This window comes from Vicia villosa, unplaced genomic scaffold (genome assembly GCF_029867415.1).
Source record: "Vicia villosa cultivar HV-30 ecotype Madison, WI unplaced genomic scaffold, Vvil1.0 ctg.000353F_1_1, whole genome shotgun sequence".
NCBI classification, from domain to species: domain Eukaryota; kingdom Viridiplantae; phylum Streptophyta; class Magnoliopsida; order Fabales; family Fabaceae; genus Vicia; species Vicia villosa.
The window spans coordinates 1,041,796-1,064,294 of NW_026705160.1; the positions used below are offsets into that span (position 1 = coordinate 1,041,796).

Genomic DNA, 22,499 nt, shown 5'->3' on the forward strand with positions numbered 1-22,499 from the left:
TGGAAAGAAGACGTCTCCTTGTGCCACCACTCAACAAAAGCGCCTTGCATGACGTGGATGATGGTACTATATCCGGTCGTGCATAACCCTCCAAGCCCGCTCCCAGCTACCACATCATTAAACCACTGAGCTTGTGGTTTAAACAGAGAAAATATTTTCCGCGCATGGTTCACGGATTTTATGATCGGTCGTTCCTTTCACAAGAAAAACAAAAACCAAAAAGAAACTTAGTTAGACCGTTAGTGGAATAAAAACCTAAATAAAAAACGGTTAAATTATAAAGTGTAATTAGAAAAACTACCTCTCCCTCCAAAACACATTGAGCGACGTGGTCATGGTAGTAAATCAGCACAGTAGTGTCTGTAGGCCCTCCCGGGTAGCCCTTCTCCGCATCATCTTTTCCGTGCGTAGGGTCAACATCGGGTATCTCCTCCTCGTCATGTCTCACCTCCTCCTCACGTACCACCTCACGAGAGGAAAACGCCCGAGCCAGCCGACTCCTCGATATAGATGAGGAACCAGCAGGCGCCTTATCCGTTTGGAGAGGTACTCGTACTCGACCCCGTCCCCGTGTCATTGCTAGCTGTATTTGGGTCTCCCTATCATGTCTAAGTTGTGTCTAGTTTCCTGACGTTTTCCTGAAAAAATTGAAACTGATAAAAACGCGAAACAATTAAGAAAATAAAAAAAACAGTTCTGACTACATTTCGAAAGTGCATTCTCGAAACTAGTCAGAGAGGTGTTTTGGGAAGTGCACTTCGGAAACAACATGCGAACTCCATTTTTTGCAGAAACCCATTTCTTAACCTAACCCATTCAAAATCCTACTTTTATCAACTATACACTACCATTGACCCATAATAACTTAAACCTACTACATTATGCTAATTTCTAATAGCCCTAATATGATTTTCAATCCTAGAGTTTAAGGTTGTGAAACTTACAAATTTGAAGCTTTGAATGTAGCCGTTGAAGTAGCATTTGAATGTTGTAGAGCAAGTTTAAAGGTCCCCCTTTGTGTAGTAGTACGAGTAAGTGGTTGTTGTATTGAAAATTTTGTTTTTTAGGGTAAAATGAAAAATGGGGAGACTGTTTTGTTTAAACTGCAAAACGCAGGTGTTTTCGGATATGCATCTTCAAAATCACCTTTTCGAAAATGCATCTCTGAAAACACCTTATTTTTAATTAAAAAATAATTTCAGAGATGCATTTCTTTTTGATGACTTCGGAGATGCACTTTCGAAATATAGGAGCGTTTTTGAAATTTTGCAGTGGTTCTTAAGAAGATAGGGGGTAAATAAAAAAATTGTAAAAAAAAAACACTTAAAATAAATGATATTAATCTCAAAATAGTTATAGTCCAAAATAAATTACCTAGTTAATTAGTAACTTAGATAAATATATTACTTTCATAAATATATATTATCAAATTGAATTATATTTTACTATTTTTCGTTTATAATAGTGATCATAGATAGTATAATAAAAATATTGAGAATAATGTAAAAAAAAGAACACTCATATATTTCAATTGATATTAACAATAAAATCAGATAAATTTTTACAATTCCATTAATAAAATAGTTAATTACTTAAAAAACAATTAAACTACTATAACAACTAGTATTTTTAACCATTTATTCATTAGATAACTAAAGTTTGACAACAATAGATATAAATTTTATAAAGCTAATAAAATTTTATTTGATAATAAATACAAAGAATAAATACACACATTCAACAACTTGAAATTAGGTATCTAAATCAGATATACCTACTTAAAAGATATGAGAATAAAAACATAATAAATATCATTTTATAAGTATTTAAATTTGCAAAATTAATTACGTTTTTCATTCTCAATTTATAAACATGTATTTTTCTTTCAAATAATTTTTTTTTGATTAATTCATATAATTGTCTTAATTATCATTCACAATAAATTATTGTAATATAAATTTAGTAATCGTGTTTTTTCAATACAAATTATTAACATATTTAAAATTGAATAAAAAGAATAAATTAATTTACAACAGTTTACCTTTTGAGGTTGTTTCTTTCTGGGAAACAATATGATTTCATGGTTCAACAAGAAGCAGAATTGTGTATCTTTTTCAACGGCTGAAGTTGAGTACATAGCAGCAAGTAGCAGTTGTTCTCAACTTGTGTGGATGAAGCAAATGTTGTTTGAATACAATGTCACACAAGATGTTATGACATTATTTTGTGACAATTTGAGTGTTATAAATATCTCCAAAAATCCTATTCAACACAGTAAGACTAAGCACATTGACATCAGGCATCATTTTATAAGAGACCTTCTTGAAGACAAAGTCATATCACTTGAGCATGTGAATACTGAAAAATCAGCTTACTGATATTTTTACAAAGGCTTTGGATGATGTCTAAATTGAGAAATTAAGAGGCAAATTGGGCATTTGTGTGTGTGAAGAAATGTATCAATTACTGACTGAGAGGCAGTCAAACATTGAAAAGAGAGAAATGAGACCAAAACATTGTCTCTCCCCTAACGTGATTGGTGCATCCTTAATAGGGGAAAGATAGTTTTATTAAGATACACTCGGCGTGTGGTCCCTTGCTACCAGCAAAGTTATCCATTTGAACTAGAAATTTCATTGTTTATTTTGTTTGTGTGCTGTAAAGGTTACCTGCCAATGATTTACTTAGCATTAGTACACCTTGTGCAACATAACTTTACATACTAATGTGTTGTCGTGGATTTCCTTTGGTTAGTTTCTTGCCTTTGTCATATTATGGCTAAAAAGGGGTGAGTAATATCATGTGTGTACTAACCATTGACAGATACTATTGAGGAGGAGTAGTTCTTGATTCTCTTAGTAGGTTTGAAGATTGTTGGATCGGCATGTGTTGTAGAGATTTCAGACATAATGTCTTGACATTAAACTGCTGACTGATTGAGAAATTGATCTCTCAATGTTGATGTGGATGCAAATTCCACTGACTTACATGTTTTACATGTTAATTTTTTGTTGCAATTGTCTCTGATTGTATGGAATCTCTATCATGTGATTGTTCTCTACAGGGCTGAGAAGCTTATGTGTTTGATTTATTTTTAAACCTTAGGTGTTCTCTTGTTTTAAGTTGTTTTAGTCAAATTAAGCCAAAGGGGAAGATTGTTAATTCTCTATTTTTATGGTTGACATTATGTTTGGCAAAACTAACTTATGGAAACATGTTGAATAAGATTTTCTATCAACTTCAACTAGAGAAACATGTCAAGTAAGATGTCCTATGCAGGATCATCTGACATTGTGTTTGTATGTACAACTCGATCTTTGAAGTCTGTGAATTTGTTACAGATGCAGAATATTTCGAGAATATTATGCAATTCAATGTGGTGCTTAATTAAAGGGTAAAAGATTTTATCTATTTTCAAGATGTATTTTTAGTTTCTAAATATGGAGATTATTTACAAAAATAATGATTGAATCTTTATCTTTATGGAGAAGATATTGAAGATTTTTCAGCAGTGCCCTGCTGCGATTTTGAAGCACAGTCCAGTCTAGAAGATTGTTTTAAATAGCAAGCAACAAACCTAATTGTTGTGTGGAACTTACTTTATATTTTGTGTTAGGGTTTGTTTTATTTGAGAGCCTGTCTAATATCATTATGATAGAAGAGTTGGACTGTTTTGTTTTTTGAGCTGTAAATTCTATTTATCATTCATAAGCTTTTAAGCATTGAGTGATTGTGTGTCTTGGAAGTGTGTCTTCTAAAGTTTTTAAACTGATTATCACGGGTAGTGGTTAAGTGATAAGGCAGTATACCGGAGGATGTTTACATAGGACTTCGACTTGATACTATCATAGTGAAATTATCCTTGGCGTGGCAGCCCCCAGAGTAGGTGTTGTTATACACCAAACTGGGTGAACAATTTTGCATGTTCATTTATCGTTTCAGTACTTGTGTTAATTATTTTTACTTTTCCATTGTGTGTTGTTCAGAGATTAGTGTCTCGACATCTCTCAGGACATCTGAAATCTGAATGCCATAATTTCAGGTGTCCTCTATAAGCCAAACATTAACTAGAGGTTTCATGCCACTGAAGTACACAAACGCGAGATACCAATATTGAGATATATATTTTTTAAACAACATATCATGCATATTTATACACGATAATGTTCCCAGGACCTCTCTTGCGACTGTTCAAGAGGTCTACAACACAAGTGGGCGAGATCAATTTCTCATGAAACTTCGTCCAGAATTTGAGGTTGTCGGAGGTGCTTTGTTAAATAGGAATCCTGTTCCTTCTTTGGATACTTGTGTTGGTGAACTTCTTAGGGAGGAACATTGTCTGCTTACTCAAGGAACCATGTCTCATGATTTTGTAAATTCTGAACATGTAGCAACTGCATATGCTTCTCAGAATAGAGGTAAAAATCGTGATATGCGACAAGTCCAATGCTTCTCTTGCAAACAGTTTGGCCATATTTCTCGGAGTTGCAGTAAGAAGTTCTGTAATTATTGCACGCAGCAAGGTCATATTATATTTGATTGTCCCACACGTCCTCCACGACCAACACAATGTTCGGTGCAGGCATTTCATGCAACTACAAATTTTGTCGTTAGTCCTTCTATTACTAGGGCATCTAATGGTGGTACTCTGCAACCTAAAATGATTCAACAAATGGTACTTTCTACTCTTTCAACTTTGTTAATTTAGGGTAAGCCTTCTAATATTGTACATCCATGATTTCTTGACTCTGGTGCATCTAATCACATGACAGGCTCCTCTGAAAACTTGTACAATTTACGGTCTTATTGTGGTAATCAGCAAATTCAAATTGCTAATGGTAATAACCTATCTATCACTAATGTTGGTGACATAAACTCTGATTTTGGAGATGTACTTGTATCACCTTATCTTGCTTCTAATTTATGGCTCGTTGGCCAATTGGTGGACAACAATTCTAATTTTAATTTTTCTCGGTCTGGTTGTCTTGTGCAAGAGAGCGGGTGTCGGGGAAGGTGATCGCGAAGGGGCCTAAAGTGGGAAGATTGTTTCCACTTTATTTTATTTCTAATCAATTATCTCTTGCTTGTAATAATGTTTTGAATTCTTATGAGGATTGGCATAGAAAATTGGGTCATCCAAACTCTTCTATTTTGTCTCATTTATGTAAAACTAGTTTATTGGGAAATAAAAATGTTATTTCTAATGCCTCTATTTCATGTTCTGTTTGCAAATTGGCTAAAATTAAAACACTTCCTTTTCCGTCTGGTGCTCACCGTGCTTCCAAGTGTTTTGAGATGACTCATAGTGATGTATGGGGAATGTCTCCTACAGTTTCTCATGCTCACTATAAATATTTTGTCACATTTATAGATGATTATAGTCGTTTTACTTGGATATATTTTCTCCGCTCTAAATCTGAAGTATTTTCTATGTTTAAGAAATATTTGACATATGTTGAAACTCAATTTCAAGCAAGTGTTAAAATTTGTTGCTCTGACTCTTGTGGTGAGTACATTTCTCAGGAGTTTCAGGATTACCTAGAACAAAAAGGCATCTTGTCTCAACGGTCTTGTCCCAATACCCCTCAACAAAATGGCATGGCAGAACGTAAGAATCGTCATTTGCTTGATGTAACACGCACCTTACTTCTCCAAGCTTCTGTACCATCCCAATTTTGGATGGAGGCTCTTTAAACGGTTGTCTTCTTGATCAATCGCCTTCATTCTACGGTTATTGATCTTGATTCTCCTTTCTTTCTTCTTTTTAAATTTCATCCTGATTATAGTGCTTTACATGCTTTTGGATGTGTGTGTGTGTGTGTGTGTGTTTTGTTCACTTACCTCCATTTGAAAGGCATAAGCTTGGAGCACAGTCTGTTCAATGTGCCTTTATGGGGTATAGTCATTCTCATAAGTGCTTTATGTGTTATGATGTCACTAATCATTGTTTTTGCATTTCTAGGAATGTAACATTTTTTATAATCAGTTTATGTTTCCGTGTGTTTCTCCTATAATGCATGATATTGTTACTCTTCCTAAGTTTTCTATTATGCCTCAGTCTATAGAACGTTATAAACCAGGTCATGTATATGTCAGAAAAGACAAACAGCAGGTTCCCACACCCCTTCCCGACGCTGAACAACCACCTAATCCTATATCGGTTGAACCACGACGTTCTGTTCGAAAATCTCGAGCACCAGATAGATATTCACCATACAGGTATGATTCCTCACATACATCTCTGACTGCCACACTTTCTAGTATATCTATTCCTACTTGCTACTCACGGGCTGTTAAAGATGTGCATTGGATAAAAGCAATGAATGAGAAACTTCAAGCTCTTCAAGAGAATTTCACATGGGATATTGTCTCTTGTCCTCCTAATGTCAAACCTATTGGCTGCAAATGGGTCTATTCTGTGAAATTGAATTTTGATGGATCCCTCAACCATTTCAAGGCTCGCGTGGTTGCCTTAGGAAACAAGCAAGAATATGGAATTGATTATGATAAGACATTTGCACTTGTTGCTAAAATGACAACTCTTCGGACTGTAATATCTATAGTTGCTTCTAATGGATGGTTTCTTCATCAAATGGGTGTGAAGAATGCTTTTCTTCATGGTGACCTGATTGAAGATATTTATATGACACCACCTCAAGGTTTGTTATCTTCATCCAAGGGTGTTTGCAAGCTTAAACGCTTCTTATATGGTTTGAAACAAGCACCCAGAGCATGGTACGAGAAATTGCGCTCCACTCTACTTGGGTTCTCCTTTACTCAGAGTCAGTATAATTCCTCTTTATTTATTCATAGCACATCTACGAGTATTGTTCTGCTTCTTTTGTATGTTGATGATATGGTTATTACTGGTTCTGATCATGCTTCTATTCAGCGACTTAAGCAACAGTTACAAGCCTCGTTTCACATGAAAGATCTTGGTAATCTACATTATTTTCTTGGTCTTGAGTTTCATTCTACGTCCAAGGGAACATTCCTCCATCAACATAAGTATGTCACAAATTTGATTTATATGGCTGGTCTCCAATCGGCTAATCTAGTGGATACTCCTCTTGAGATTAATGTTAAATATCATCGTGATGATGGTGATCTCTTGCCCGATCCCTTGTTGTATCATTAACTCGTGGGTATCCTTAATTACTTGACTATTACTCGCCCTGACATATCTTTTGTTGTTCAACAAGTAAGTCAATTCATGCACTCTCCTCGCCACCTTCACTTGACAGCAGTTCGTCGCATAATTCGTTACTTGAAGGGAAGCTCTCATCGTGGTTTTTTCTTTTCTATTGGAGATGCTCCTAAATTTAGTGCTTATAGTGATGCTGATTGGACAGGGTGTCTCGATACTCAACGAACTGTCACTGGTTGGTGCATGTTTCTTGACTCTTTCTTGATCTCATGGAAAAGTAAGTAAAAACAGAGAGTTTCTAACTCTTCTACTGAATCTAAGTATCGTTCCATGTTTGCTGCTTGTTCTGAAATAATTTGGCTTTGTGGTCCTTTGGCTGAACTTGTATTTCCTCAAATAAAGCCAACTTCACTTTATGTTGACAATACAAATGTCATCCAAATCATTGTGAATCATGTTTTTTATGAACGCACCAAACATATCGAAGTTGATTGTCACTCAATCTGTGACGCATATGATGACCGACTAATATCACTTCCTCATGTTAGTACTCAGTTACAAATTGCAGATATTCTTACTAAGGCTGTTTCGCGTCCACGTCATCAGTTTCTTGTTAGCAAATTGATGCTCATTGACTAGCAACATCAATTTGTGGGGGGTGTGAATAAGGGTTTGTTCCTAGAATAAAGGTTTGTTCCTAAAATAAGGGAAATAAATCAGAAACTGATTTGTTATCATTAAATGTAATTATTTAGTGTAATTACTTGTATAGCCTTGTAACCTCTATATATACAAGAAATAACAATGAGAATGATATGAAATCAGTTTTCATGACAACTAAGAATCAATATGGACCAGATAAAATTGTTGGTACAATCACAATCCTTCAAAAAAGTTTTTAAAAACCGACAATCCAAGAAGTTTGGAATCGATATGGACCAGATAAAATTTTCGATGCAATCACAATCCTTCAATGTAATGGGAAAAATCCGATAATTATAAAAGGTTTTTAAAAAAACCGATAATCTAAGAATTTTTTAAAAACCAATCAATAAAATAACTCTATCAAATGTTTCAGATTTGTCTGAAAAATCCGGTTATCCATGGGGGAATTTATTTTCCCACCTTTATGGTATGGGACGAACCTATGAAAATCCCAAAACACTCTTAAATTTTTCGGAGATACATCTCCAACCACATCAAATTTCATTTTTGCCAAAATTTAGTTCAAAGATACATCTCCGAATTTTTTTAAGGTTAATTCGGAGATGTATCTTCGAAAATACACGTGAAGTTTCTTCTCAATCGACCAAAGAAAATTCTTCATAGGAAATATGTTTTGTTTATTTTGTGGCTGTGCCGAACAGTCTAGTGTTTTTGTTGTTGAACATTGGCGTCGTTTCCAATTATTGGCTCAATCTGGTTTCTAGTTTTTTTAACCCCCTCGCTAGTGAATGTCTCGTCATTATTCTCTCTACTCGTATCGCTTCCCTCGGTGTAAAAATCAAAATCAAAGCCAAGGCAACTAGTATCCTGAATTTTTCATTTCTTGTTTTCTAAGACACTATTTGATTTGGTTTTATTTATGTTTTTTTTTTGTGTGTAGGATAATGTTTTTATGCGGATGTTGTGTTCGATTCAATAGCGTGTGGTTAAGGAAAATAGTGATGATGCTTTTTATGAGTTGCAAGAACCCCAGGCACATATCCAAGGCTTATGTTTTTTATGGTTTGTGTTTTTGCTTTTTTTTTTTTTTTCAGAGATATATATTCAAATTAATCTCAAAAAAATTCAGAGATATATCTCCAAACTAAATTTAAAAAAAAAATATTGTGCGTTCGAAAATGTATTTTTAAAATTAAGAGACACTTTTGACATTTCTGCAAAGACTTGGGAGAGGGAGAAGGTAACATAATACCAAAACAAATTTCCAAATATGGGGATGCCAGGTGAAATTGGGTCAAATTGAAAGGGATGGGTGTCAGGTACAATTCTCCTTCTAATTCTAGTCTCATTTACGTTCAGACAGAAAATCACAAAGCTGTTATTAGTGGCCCACTGAAACTGAAAACAGATTGGACAACTATTAACACCTATCGTTTTGCTATTACTACAGCTAGGTTCACGTAACGTTTATTGTTGGAGGTATGTGTCCTGTTTCATGGTAGATTGATTCTTTAACATGTCACATTAACATATTCTCAGTTCTTAACTCTTACTCCACATTATTACCAACTATATGTATCACATTTCAACGAAAGAATAAGTAGCTAGCATAAAAATAAAAGAAGCAATAGTATCACAGAAAGTGGAAAGTGAAAGCTACAAATAAATTATACATATCCAGACCCAGACACAATCATACACCTTATGTACCTTTGAACATCTTCTCTTGATACATTTTGAATCAAGCAAAAGTTTCTATAACCCAATCATCATCCTCTCTAAGTTCACTCTGCAGAATTTTCATCGCCTTCGTTTCCTTCGTTTTGAATATCCGGCAACGTATCAAGATCAGTTCGAGCCGTTGCCATATCCTCGTGTGTGTTCTGAGTATCAGAAGAATCAATTGCGTCGTGTATAACTGCGTCTAGAATTTCATTGGCAGAGGAAGAGTCTGACTTTTCATCTGTTTCGCCTGTTTGAGTATTACCCCTGAACATCTCATCCACGGAGGCGTCAATATTCTGTGTTTTGTTTGCTTCACTAGTTTCAGTGATACCTGTGGACTTGTCACTTTCGATGGTATCAGAGGTCGCATTATTATTCGAATTACCAAAAATGGTTTCAGTTTCATTTGAAGCTACGGAATCCATCGTTTTCTCTAATGCACTATCCCCTAGAGTGGGAGATTCTTGCAGAGCAGCATCACCATTATCCGGTTTAACAGAGACTGTTGCAGCATTATCAGGCAGGTTTCCTTCAGAAGTTTTGTTGCCAGTTTGCTCTAACCCCTCTGTTTGCTTTATATCTCCAGCAACTGTTGTACTAGCTGTCGCATTTTGAGCATTATCAGACTCGGTTACAAAAACTGTTTTAATTTGCTCGGATGAATTTGCCGTGTCATCACCAGCGCCTGTTGAGTTATTGCTTGATTCAGTAATCACTGCTGTCAGATTACTTCCTACATCCAAGTGGCTATCAGTGTTTGTTTCGGCTGTTTCTGTAGACGAACTGTTATTTCCAGTCTCTTTACCGGCAGTCACATTAGAAGAAATTACATCTGCCACTTCAACTTCTCTATCCTTCAAATCAGAATCATTTTGATTGCTGTTACTCTCATCAGAATGATAAGTAGTCGCGTTGTCTGCTTGTTCGACATTCATTTGTACGCTTAGACCAGCCTGTGTCAAATTAATCGGTTCAGTTTCAGTGCTAGTTGCGTGAGTGTCATGAGCCACAGCACTAGACGCATCATCGCCCTTGTAATGTTCCTCCCGAGCTTCATGATTCTCATCGCTTTCAACTGAACCCCCCTTTTCCCCATCCTCCTTCTCTTCATTCTCCATCTCATCACTATCTTCTACTTTGTCTTTCAACTCATCTGCATCGTCGTCATCTTGATCATTATCAACATCTGATTTCTCATGATCATTTTCATCTACCTCAACATCTCCTCCTTCATCTTCGATCTCTTCGGTTTTATTTTCACCTTCCTCCTGTTCTTTTGTTCCATGCTTATTTTCTTCTTCATCTTGTTCTTCTCTCCCTTCATCTGTTCCATGCTTATTTTCTTCTTCATCTTGTTCTTCTCTCCCTTCATGCTCGCTGTCTTCACTTTCTTCAGTTTCGTGTTTGTTCCCTTCTTCTTTGGGTTTCTCTTCCGTAACCTCTACTATAGGTTCATCCTCTTCCTCTTCGAGCTTTCCGCTGTGATCTACTTCATCCTTAACTGGTTTCAGGTCCTTCCTACCGTGTTTCACAACCTTATCCGTCTCAGTTCTAACCGATGATAGTGTTGAATCATTCTTATCGAAGTCCTTCTTCTTGTCGTGATTGTGCTTAACCTGGTAGATCAACCAGAAGCACACACCAAGCAGCAGAATAACTTGCAGAACATGCTTTATCTTAACACCTTTGGATCTTTGATTCCTACCACTCGGAAACCTTTTTATCATGATTAACTTAGTAAGAAAAACCAACTCGTCTACTCCAAATCACAAGATTAACCCACCTGCTTCAGTTAGGAAACGCAATACTAAGAATCTCAAAAATCTACAATCATCGATAACAATTCGCGACTAAATTTCCAAATACTTATCAACAACAACAACAGCATCATAGACTACATGGATCAAATGATATCATATCATAATGTTCTATCTTATTTCCAACTCACTAACATGTAGGACATATAAAGGTTTAAAAATAAGTCCAGCCGCGACAAAATGGTATCAGATGGTGCTGATACCAATACCGTTATTTACGGTTTTTACGATAGAGAACAAACTGTGGTTATATCACACTGTGACGACCACAATCAGTGTAGTGTTGCAATATCTGTACCAACCGAAATCGCGAAAGCCTTTCCACGGGGCTGTTATTTAAAACCTTAAACATTGTATATAGAAAACACTAACAAGAGCACTAACTGACCTCAATAAAGAAATGAATCAAAAGGATTAAGAACTACAAACTCTAAACAAGAACAGTTTACTTAAAAAAGAGGAAATTTGTACAAAAATGCAGTAACAAACACACTCTTTCTCAGGTTTGTGGGCCTTTTCCAATTCAAGTAAGCAATGTTCAACAAAACCATGTTAACAATACACAAAAAGGTTACAACTTTCATACTTAACTACCATGCAAATCAAATTAAGAACCGATTCTACTACAAAAATCAACTAAAAAACAGTATAACACATCAATCATAATAACAGATCAATGATTAATAAGAAACAGAAACCTATTTTGTACCCTCCTAAGTAAAAACCCCAAATGGTTGAAACTCATGATTATGTTAGAGTAACAATAAAGATTGAATCTTTATGAAGATTTAATGAAACCCATGATTGAAAAATGTAAGTAAACGATTGTTGTAGTAAGAGTAAAGAGAAAAAAGGAAAGAAGTGAGTTGGATAGGATGTTACCTGAATGGGAAGAGGAATGGAAAAGGAAAGGAGTGAAGCTGAGGAGGAAGTAGAGTTTGATGAGAATCTTGTGAGAGAGAGAGAGAGAGAGAGAGAGAGAGAGAGAATATAGATATGTAGGTGTTGAAATTGAACTGCTTTTCTTTTGGACTTGAAACACGATCTAACCAAAACAACCTTGACATTGACCATATCAAAGCTAGTAGCTGCCCTTACATTATTAAGGATATGAAATACATTTTTTTTTTTTTATTTTGGATAAGATTATTATTTTTTATATATGTATATAATTATTTATTATTTTATTTTATATTTTTTTATCTTTCAAGGATAATATTGCCAGATATTAGTTAAGGTTTTAATTAGTTTAAAATGAATAAATAAATAAAAATGAAAATTTTAAAAGAGTGAGTGAAATATAAAATATAAAATTATTTTTTAAAATAACAACTTCATTTTAAAAAGAAAAAAATTTAGATACGATTTCGTAGGTGTGGTTTTTACTATTTTTCAATAAAAATATGACAAGTGTATAATTTTCTCTTTGATATATATAATTTCTTCATATTTTTACTTCTTAAACGATATTTTGGACGAAAACAGATATTGTTGATGTTCCTACGAAACATCATTAGTTTAGGGAATAAAAAAGAAGAAGTTGGGGCAAGAAAGAAACCACATTCACGGTAAAAAAAAACACAATATTTGATTAAAATAATATTTTAAATATTAATATAAATTATAATTTATTTTAATTTCCTTATAAAATGATTTGGCAAATAAAAAATTAATATGTTTCATGTCACATGATAAAAAAGTGTCACATATTGAAAAATCGAACACTCTAGTGTTTTTTGGATCAAACCAAAGACGAGAGGCCAAATTTGTTTTTTTTTTTAATTAGAAACCTTTTTAATTTTTTTTAAATAAGGTAATAATATATATCAAAAGAAACCGATACAAAAGAGGTACAAGTTAGCCCCCGAGATTACGAAAATCTAAAGAAAGGTATGCCTAACCTATTCTTTACAAAATCATTCCTAATTCCCAATGGGAAGGAATAAAAAAAAACGGTAGAACTAATGCCGAGCGCGAAATTCGCCAAAAAATCGGCACAAGAATTACCTTCTCTGTAAATGTGAGTGAGGCCAAATTTGTTTTAAAAAAATAGAAAATTTGATTTTGCGAGAGATCAAAATTACAATTTAACCTAATAAATACTTATTGAATAATAAAAATTAATATTATAAAAAATATATAAAACAAATACTTTGTATGTTTATATACAACAAAAATATTTATTTTTAATGGGGAGGGTGAGATAGTTCAACTTAGAGATGTTCGCGGTGCGATTTGAGCGATTTTGAAGTAAAAATCTATCCGAATTGCAAAAAAAAATATACAGTTTAATTTGGTTCGATTGTATTTTAGAAACAAAATCGAATCAAACCAAACTAAACTAATGTGGTTTGAGTTTGTTCAATTCTTACAAGAATTTTATTAAGCTATAAATACACATATAGAGGACAATGTAATATTGTGTTTAGTTATTCATACATTATCATATAATAAATTTATCATTGTCAAAATAAATTTATAATTTAATGCATAAATATGAATTCCATCCGACTCTTTTATCTTATGTTTAAAGGAGTATATATAAAGGGATTAAAAATTATATTTTTATTTTTATTTTATCCATATCAACGTCAAAAAATAAAAAATAAAAAATAAATAAATATATAGTAATTTTATTTCGGATGAAAATTATAGTACTTAGAAATAAATAATATTTTATATTTTTGTTGGTATCTAATATATGTACTTATTGATTTCTGTAAACAAAAATTAAAAATACATATAATCGTCTCTAAGATAACATAATATCATAACATAATATCGTTTGATTTATTTAATTTGATTTGTAAAATATTAATTACAAATCAAACCGGACCACGTTTAGCTGTAAAAAAATAAACAAACATTTTCTACATGTATATTTGCATTTTATTTCCATTATTACATCAAAACACAATAGCAAATTAAAATCCAAAATTATATATTCCTGCATGCAGCAGCAAATATTACAACAAACCCTAAACAATAAACTAAGAGACAAGAAATGTATTTAGCCCCTAAAGTAAAAAATTGCAAAAGGACCCTTACAAGTTACACATAAAATTTAAAATAAAATAAAATAAAATATATAACTCAGAAAAAGACAAAAAAGAAAGAAAAAAAAAAGTAGAAAACTAAATTAAAACTAAAAACCATAGAGTAATTTGGTAATTAAGATTAATGCTGCCACAATGAACCCTCAAAACGATACTTATACTTTCAGAGTTGTCTTGATGCATTGAAATCTGATCCCAACTGTGTGAATAATAAGGCCATTCATCAACCAGTCGGAAAACACCATATTAACTGGGTCGGGTAATTCAAAACTCGTTCCCAATGCTGGTAGTTCCACAATCTCACCGAGTTCGTTAGGTGTTGACGGTTCTTCGGAAGAAGAATCCGCCAACGATGACGACGAAGATTGCGACAGCGAAGAGGAGGAAGATGAAGAAGAAGAGGATGTATGTGATTGAGATCTTGTTTGTTGATCGGGAACTTCCATGGCAGCGGCTTTCACGGCGGCGGCTTGGACATCCCGAGGAGATTTTGACTCTGGTCGAGGCATCGAATCTGCGAGTTCATGAAACTTGAGGATGGCTGAGTTTCCTTTGATGGTGAGAGCAGCCACGTCATGAGCACGAGCCGCCATTTCCGCGGTAGCGAACGTGTCGAGTCAGATCCGGGTGGTTGCTATTGGTGCTATCTCTGGGCCATTTGGGCCGGTTTTGAACCGGTTCGGGTAAACTGGGCTCCTCCGTAGTAGTAGTAGTAGTAGTAGTAGTAGTAGTAGTAGTATAGGCTATTTTCCCTGAGATAGGTTGAGATAACTCTAGCTCTCGCATTAACTTATTTAAATTTATTTATTTTGAGACTAATAATATACCCGTGCGGATCCGTGCGGCGCACGGGTAAAATTTATTTAATAGTATAAAATTATACTGCAAATTAAGAGTAATATTTATGTATGTTTAACTGCTTATTTTTTTTAGATTTAACTGATTGTGTCTAGTATCACTTTAATAGGTGCAAAGTAATATTTATACATGTTTAATTACTTAAATCTAACTTGTTGTGTCACATAACGTTAAACAAAAATACAAAGTTTTAATGAGTAAGATGTAATATAATTTTGAGATAGATATTGTAAAAATCATAACAAAACTAAATAATGATTTTATGTAGCAATGGATATATAATGAATTATTATTCACTTGTGTATTTATATAATTGTTATTTAAAATAAAATAGGTATCATGTTGATAATGACTCATAATAAAAATAGAAATTTTGACATTTGAAATTAAGAATTTCGTAGATCAAATAAAGACAATTGTTAATTAAAATAAAATAGGTATTTTGGTGATAATGCCCCGTGAAAAAAATAAAAAAATTTAATATTTGAAAATAAGTGTTAAGAGTCCCACATCGGACAATATATGGCTTGAACATGTCCTTATAAGTGGGGGCAATCCTCACCTTACAAGCCGGTTTTGTAGGGATGAGTTAGGCCCAACCACACTTCTTAACATGGTATCAAGAGCCTCGTTTAAGATCCGGTGGGCCACCTTCTATGGTTTCCGCTATCGGGCCACCCGCCATTTATTTCCACGCTCCAGTTGTCTAGTCCTGGGCGTGAGGGGGTGTGTTAAGAGTCCCACATCGGACAATATATGGCTTGAACATGTCCTTATAAGTGGGGGCAATCCTCACCTTACAAGCCGGTTTTGTAGGGATGAGTTAGGCCCAACCACACTTCTTAACAATAAGAATATTGTGTCTCAAATAAAGTCAATTGTTAATTAAAATAAAAAAGTATTTTTCTGATAGTGACCAGTCAGTAAAGTAAAATTTTTGACAATTCAAAATAATTTTTTTTAATAATTATGAATAATTTTTAATAATTATAAAATAATTATATTTTCGGTTGAGTAAATTTTTAGGTGTTCCTCATAGTTCCATTAAAAAAGATTCAATTTATTAATTTATTTATTTTTAGAAAAATGAAAAGGAAAAAAGAAAATTGAGGGAGAAAAAATTAAAATGAAAGTGAAAGCATTGAAGAGAAAAAGACAAAAAAGTGAAAGCATTAGAGAGAAAAAGACAAAAGTGAAACATGTGAAGTGAATGTGAACAAAGAGAAACCTAATGGTTAATGTTCTGGACCGGCCCAATCACCGTTATTGGGCCAATCCACCCTTCGGCTCAAGGCACCATGGACACGCGCGTGACAGCCTCCCCCGGCCCGTTCCGGGCAAACACCAAAAGATAACCGACCACGAGAGAGCCTCGTGCCCGGTAAACGACTAGCTCATGCGTTACCTAAATCCACGCCTTAGAAAGAGGATCCGATTTCGCTCAAGGATACTGTCATACCCCAAAATTTGCCCATACTATTTCTCCTATCCAAGAGTCAAATCAAGATACAAAGCTCCAAGACATACTCTCCTAAGCAAAGATCAGAGAATTAGGATTTTGTTGTTCTAAAGAAAAATCAATGAATCAATATCTCCAAGGCATTCCATATGGTCCATGATGTCTCACATTATCTCCATGATAAGTTTCAGGTCTTAATTCAAAAGATTGACCCCTCAATTGTTCCAAAAATCAACAGTCGACTGGGTTAACTTAAAAGTCAACTGTGGTCAAAGTAAAGTCAAAACTCCTGATTTTTTTGTTAAGATCCTCATATTGAAGTATCATTCACCATTTTATCAAGTATTGATCATGGTTCATCAAGGAAAGATCAAAAATCAGCAAATCAAAAAGTTTCTAAATTAGGGTTTGTATAGGAGAAAGTCAACTGGATTTTGACCAGCCATAACTCTCACATGGAACATCCAAAATTTTCCATACAAAGCTCATCTTGAAGGAAATTTGATTCTATACAAATTTGTCTCTCACATGCCAAGTCTAAAAATGCTTCATTTGAGAGATATGGACCAAAACATTATAGGTCCTTTTCAAATGTCAACAAAAAGTCATTTTTTTCAAAAGGACACACAAGGATCATGGAAAATCATTTTGATATGAGACCAAAGACACTGGTTAGAGGACTCTAAAAGATTTCTAAAAAGTCCTATAACACTTCCATATCATAAAAATTGAGGGAGATATGCCTTGTCAAAGATGGAACAAAACAGAAAGGAAAATGTGAAACAAATAAGGCCTAAGTTGGATTTTCTTGCAAATAGGCCCAATATTTATTGATTCCATCATGATCCCCAAGTCAATAAGTATCTAAAAAACCTAATTCCATGCCCATAAGATTTTATTTTATTTTTATTGGATTTTTATTCATAAAAAAAATTCAATTTAAATCAAATAAATGAAAAAATATGAGAAGATTTGTTTTAGCTTTATTTTCCAAACAATTCTAATCACTTAAATGCTAAATATATGAGTCAAATTCGTTGCAATAGAGATTGGGAAGAAAGGGAGAAGATTTAGGCCAAAATAGCAAAATTGGAATTTAATTTTCAGTCAAATAATTATCATTCCAATCATTGATTCTTTTCTTTTTTTTTTTTGTTGACTTAAACAAGCTGCTATATAAACATAACCATCACAAGCATGTAAAAAAAAAGAGAGGATTCGGTGGAGAAGGGTTTGCGGGCAGAAGAACGCATACGACAACTTAAGAAACTCAAAGAAATTCAAATTCGGTTTCGAAATTATAGGAAGGTTCAAGAGAGTTTGATCATCAAAACGCAACCCTTGGGAGGTGTTGAAGCGACTCAGATCAATTCCAAAGTTTGGAGCATCCGGAATCATGTCTCATACGCTCACGGTTAGCGTGTTTTTTTTTACTTTCGATTTCTCTTATTCATCGCCTATAAATGCATTTTGATCGCATATTATTGATTGCGAGGAAGTTCTGAATGTTTCTGGGCAATTATTTGTGCGTTTACGTAACCATAGCGTGATTCACCATGAACGAGCATTATGGTTTCTGTTTAGGGATTTCTGTTGCAGGAGAAATTGGGCTAAATTGGAACCATGGTTGAATTCGCAAGATCAAATCGAGGTTAACCATGGCTTCACTTTAAGTTTATATGGCACATATTGTTATTTTGACGTTGCAGGTCTATGGCCACGGTGCTAAACCGTTGCTATAGGTATATGCGTTTCCAGAATTCTGTTGGAGAAGATGAAGGGCTCCTGAGCGCGCGCTGTTGTTTTTTTTAAATTTTATTGAGCGAATTCTTTTATATTACAGACATAGTGTAATACATTAACATCGTGAATAAAATGGCGCAATAGTAAAAAAGGAGACTTTAGTTCTTTGGTGTTCAGTGGTATGGGTTTGATCCCCATGCCTCGCGTTATTTTTTGTTGTTTTTTGCATAAGGTTTGTATCTGAGGATCTCATGCGTCTCGCCCGTGCAAGCCCACGATGTGCCTCTCAATTCCAATCACCAGATTACTACGCCAGCTGATCCAACGCACGCAACGGCGAAGGTCTACCATGGACCTCCTTCTGCTCACCACACAGGATCACCCAGCTGAGTTTATTTTATTTTTTTTCCTTTCTTTTACTTTCTTACTTTTTTATATATATGTATATATATTTTTAATTATAGTTTTTTAATAAACTTGTTTTTTTATTATTAAATCCTTTTCTTTTTTTACAACAAACATAAAATTTACATTATTATTTTCTATTTTAATTTATTTATTTGCTTTAAATTATTTTCTTTTATTCAAATAACTTCATAAAATCATAATTATTTTGTTTTAAATTAGTAAAAATTACGAGAATATCACCTATTTAATCGAATTTAATTTTGCCATCGATTTAATTAATTAGGTTGAAAAACCAATAACTAATTAAATCTGATTTTCTCTTATTATTTAATTTACGCCTGAATCAGGGTTTACGAGAATTAGCCATACACTGAAAAAAATATTTCTTTGTGCATTCTTTTCAGGGCAATCTTCAGATACCTCCCGACTACGCGCCACGCCTCTTACGAAGCTAAGTCCCGACTTTTATTTTTCTTTACTTCCCTTTTAACAATTATTTGCCTTATAAAATTATTATTAGGATTAAACCCTCGAAAGTCAATGAACTATTTTACACTCACGCATTTTACCTCTTTTGCCAATTTTTCAGGGTTAACCCCGAGTACTCCCGACTGCCAACCATATCAGATCAAATCAAAAGCTAAGTCTTTTCCATGTTTTTATTTTCTTTTTGTCTTTTTTATTTAATAGTTAATTAGGGTTAGCCTCAATTGTCAGTGAATTGATAATGCACTCACTTCTTCTGTTTGCTTTCTATTTTTCCCACCTTTTCAGGGTTTACCAACCGCCAAAGCTCAAATAGTCGGTAACCCTAAACTCTTATCTCTCTTATTTTTCTGCCTTAATTATTACTTATGCCAAACCCTATTGCACTATGAATCCGCTGGTTTCTTTTTCCCCTTCCCCATATTATTGTGTGGTTAGTAATCCTAGGGAGTGCAAGCCTTTTAATCAACTTAGAATAACTAATTATAAGATAATTTCTGAATTGAATCACGTGATTCTTGCACCCACGCACGCTTTTGTGGTAACCCCTCTTGTTGCCAGTTGCCTGTTGCCTTGTGTTTTTTTGCAGAATAGCCATGTCCCTCAAATACGAAGATACCTCAGCCATGCTGCCTTAATTAAGATCATGGGTCCCTAATGATGCTGCCTTCGATACACTAAACATGATCTCGACCCTCAGAAGTTGCCTACGAAAGGCTGAGGTATCCTCTGGCTGCCTACGAAAGGCTATTCTGATCCTTCCCTTAGACTACCTGCCTCTCTATGGCATGGGACAGTCTTATGGCGAACGATATTGCGACGACCCTTCAACCTCCAAATGAAATGCTTCCTGCCCTCTTATGGCATGGATAGACCCTTTCAGCCTGAAAGGCTAAAAGACTTGTTTTTCTACGTTATTAAGGTAATTGCTCCTTATTGCCTTGCTCTAGCTAAAACTTTTTTCATATTCTTTCTCATAAACCTTCAAAATGGCTACGCTCATTTACGAGCTAAAGTCCATATTCACTTCTTCTACATTTCTGAACGAAAAAGAGCAAAGCAATTAAGAGCCCATGGAAAACCATGGATGCAAAGGGTGCCTTACACCTTCCCTTTGCATAATTACCCCCCGAACCCCGTTTTTTCATTTAAAAGGTTTTTCCTGTTCTTTTAGCCTTTCTAATATTTGGATAAAATAAAAGTCGGTGGCGACTCTTGCTATCCGCGACATTTCGATAAAAGTCAGTTCACCGTATTACAGAACTGGCGACTCTGCTGGGGATTTTTCTATTAAAAAGAGGGGTTACCTTAAAAGTTTAGGATTCACGTAAATGTTTTCTATTATTTGCTTTGTTTGTTTTATTTTTCAGGGGCGTTTTGGGAATTAAATGAAGGACGAATCCTATTCCCGGATTCAAGAACACTTAAGATTAGGAGTGGCATAGTCATGGCGACCTCTTTCACATATGTGGGAGATGAGTCAATATGAAGTTCACACTTGAGTTAGGACTCCATAGCATATGCACACCTTTCTCAAATGAGGGGGGTCTATGTATGTGTCTACGGGTGCGCCGGAGCTCAAGGACCTTTAGTTACCCTTAACCCATCCTGGCCTTTAGGAACATAGTGGGGAGACTACTCTTGACAAATGTTGAGAACTAGTCGCTACCCGATGCTACAATTCAGATAGGTCCTTTCTCAAAGTATCATTGCATGATGCGAATGTATCATGTCCGAGGGTGCTTTAGAAGGGCTGACAATTCTGGATAACTTGTAGAACTCGTTGCTGAGATCTCCTTATCCATAGAAATACCCTTGGGAAGGACACCTGATCAGACTCCATGCAAGCCTTAAGCCAAAAAATTGTGTGACTTGTTTGTGTTTGCTACTAACCTTCGTTTCCTTACAGGTTTTGTTAAAAGGACTTGTTTGTCCTTACTATCTCACACTATGCCTAATGAACTGCATTCGCATAACATCATAACATCATGACATCATAAGCATAACATGACTTAACTAACCCTTTCAAGGATCTTAGGGGTTTAGGGCGCATAATTTCAGGGACTCCTATCAAGGATTGATTTCCTAATCAAGGGGCAAGAGGATTTATTTTCCTCTAGCCACATACCTTCCAATTCAAAGACACAGTGCCTATCAAGGGGCAAGAGGATTTATTTCCCTCTAGCCATGCATTTTCAAATTCAGAAATATCCCGAATCAGAGGCGATGACCCACTCGATATGGTGAGCTTGATTTCTCGAAGAAGGACGTTCAAAGACAAAATTCAGAATTCTTCAAACAAAGACGCGACCAAATCATTTTCTAAATATTGCTAACTAAATTCCTAAAGATCCTTGAAAAAATTGCATTTGCATCCATAACATCGCATAACAGGTTTCTTACAATAGGTCTCTCATCCTCCCTCGCTGTTTATTTCAGCATCATGGATCTTGAACAATCTGTAAAAAATCTCCAAGCTCAGAACGCTGAATTTCAAACCTTGATCCTGAACTTGTCCAAGGGGCAAGAAGAATTGAAGGCACTTCTGATCGAGAAGGAGAAGAATCAACATAAGCCTCAAAGTGGTCAAAATAATCAGAGATCCAAGCCTAAGCGATCATTTTCTCTGTTACCCATGCCGCTGTCTCAAGTTCTCCAACAACTACTCGATCAGAACTTGATAACTCTATTACCTCCATATTCATTTCCTGCTAAACCTGTTCCTGGGTACAAGTATCATGCGAGATGTGCCTATAATTCGAATAGTCTTAGTCACGATACAGAGGATTGTGGACTGTTGAAGCATAAGATCCAAGATTTAATCGACGACAAGATCATTGACTTCTGTCGCGGGGAAAAATCGTATCTTTTTTTCGGGATGAGACACCTGATGCATTCTTTGGGCTCGAGTGCTCAAAAAATGATTTTTCTTTTGTTTCGACCAAACTTTTTATTATTTCCAAAGTAGGAAAAGGAAAAAAGCTGCAATAACCTTAAAAGTGGGGGAGAGATCTTTGGGTAAGAGGGTTGGTTATACGAAGGGAAGGTATTAGCACCCAACGTATCTATAGTACTCTATAGGTTTCTTTGTTATGTTTTTCATTCCATGTTATTGTGAGGTTTTGTTGTGAGAT

The 22,499-nt window shown here is 34.8% G+C and overlaps 2 protein-coding genes across 3 annotated transcripts; both read right to left on the bottom strand.

The window, feature by feature from the left end:
- Window positions 1-9,403: 9,403 nt before the first annotated feature.
- Window positions 9,404-12,410, bottom strand: LOC131627274 (uncharacterized). 2 transcript variants are annotated; one of them, XM_058898112.1, is made up of 2 exons: window positions 12,238-12,410; window positions 9,404-11,321 (listed from the first exon to the last, which is right to left on the bottom strand). In XM_058898112.1, the coding sequence occupies exon 2, from the start codon at window positions 11,263-11,265 to the stop codon at window positions 9,598-9,600; it is 1,668 nt and encodes a 555-aa protein (XP_058754095.1). In that variant the 5' UTR covers window positions 11,266-11,321; window positions 12,238-12,410; the 3' UTR covers window positions 9,404-9,597. The 2 variants fall into 2 exon arrangements, with proteins under 2 accessions (XP_058754095.1, XP_058754096.1); XM_058898113.1 differs by having other exon boundaries at window positions 9,404-11,324.
- A 2,156-nt stretch (window positions 12,411-14,566) lies between these two features.
- Window positions 14,567-15,031, bottom strand: LOC131627288 (ethylene-responsive transcription factor TINY-like). Its single transcript, XM_058898127.1, has one exon. The coding sequence runs from the start codon at window positions 15,002-15,004 to the stop codon at window positions 14,567-14,569; it is 438 nt and encodes a 145-aa protein (XP_058754110.1). The 5' UTR covers window positions 15,005-15,031.
- Between the last annotated feature and the right edge of the window lie 7,468 nt (window positions 15,032-22,499).

What these genes read in the sequence shown, in the direction of transcription:
- LOC131627274 (XM_058898112.1), bottom strand. Translation starts at nt 11,265, where the DNA reads ATGATAAAAAGGTTTCCGAGTGGTAGGAATCAAAGATCCAAAGGTGTT.
- LOC131627288 (XM_058898127.1), bottom strand. Translation starts at nt 15,004, where the DNA reads ATGGCGGCTCGTGCTCATGACGTGGCTGCTCTCACCATCAAAGGAAAC.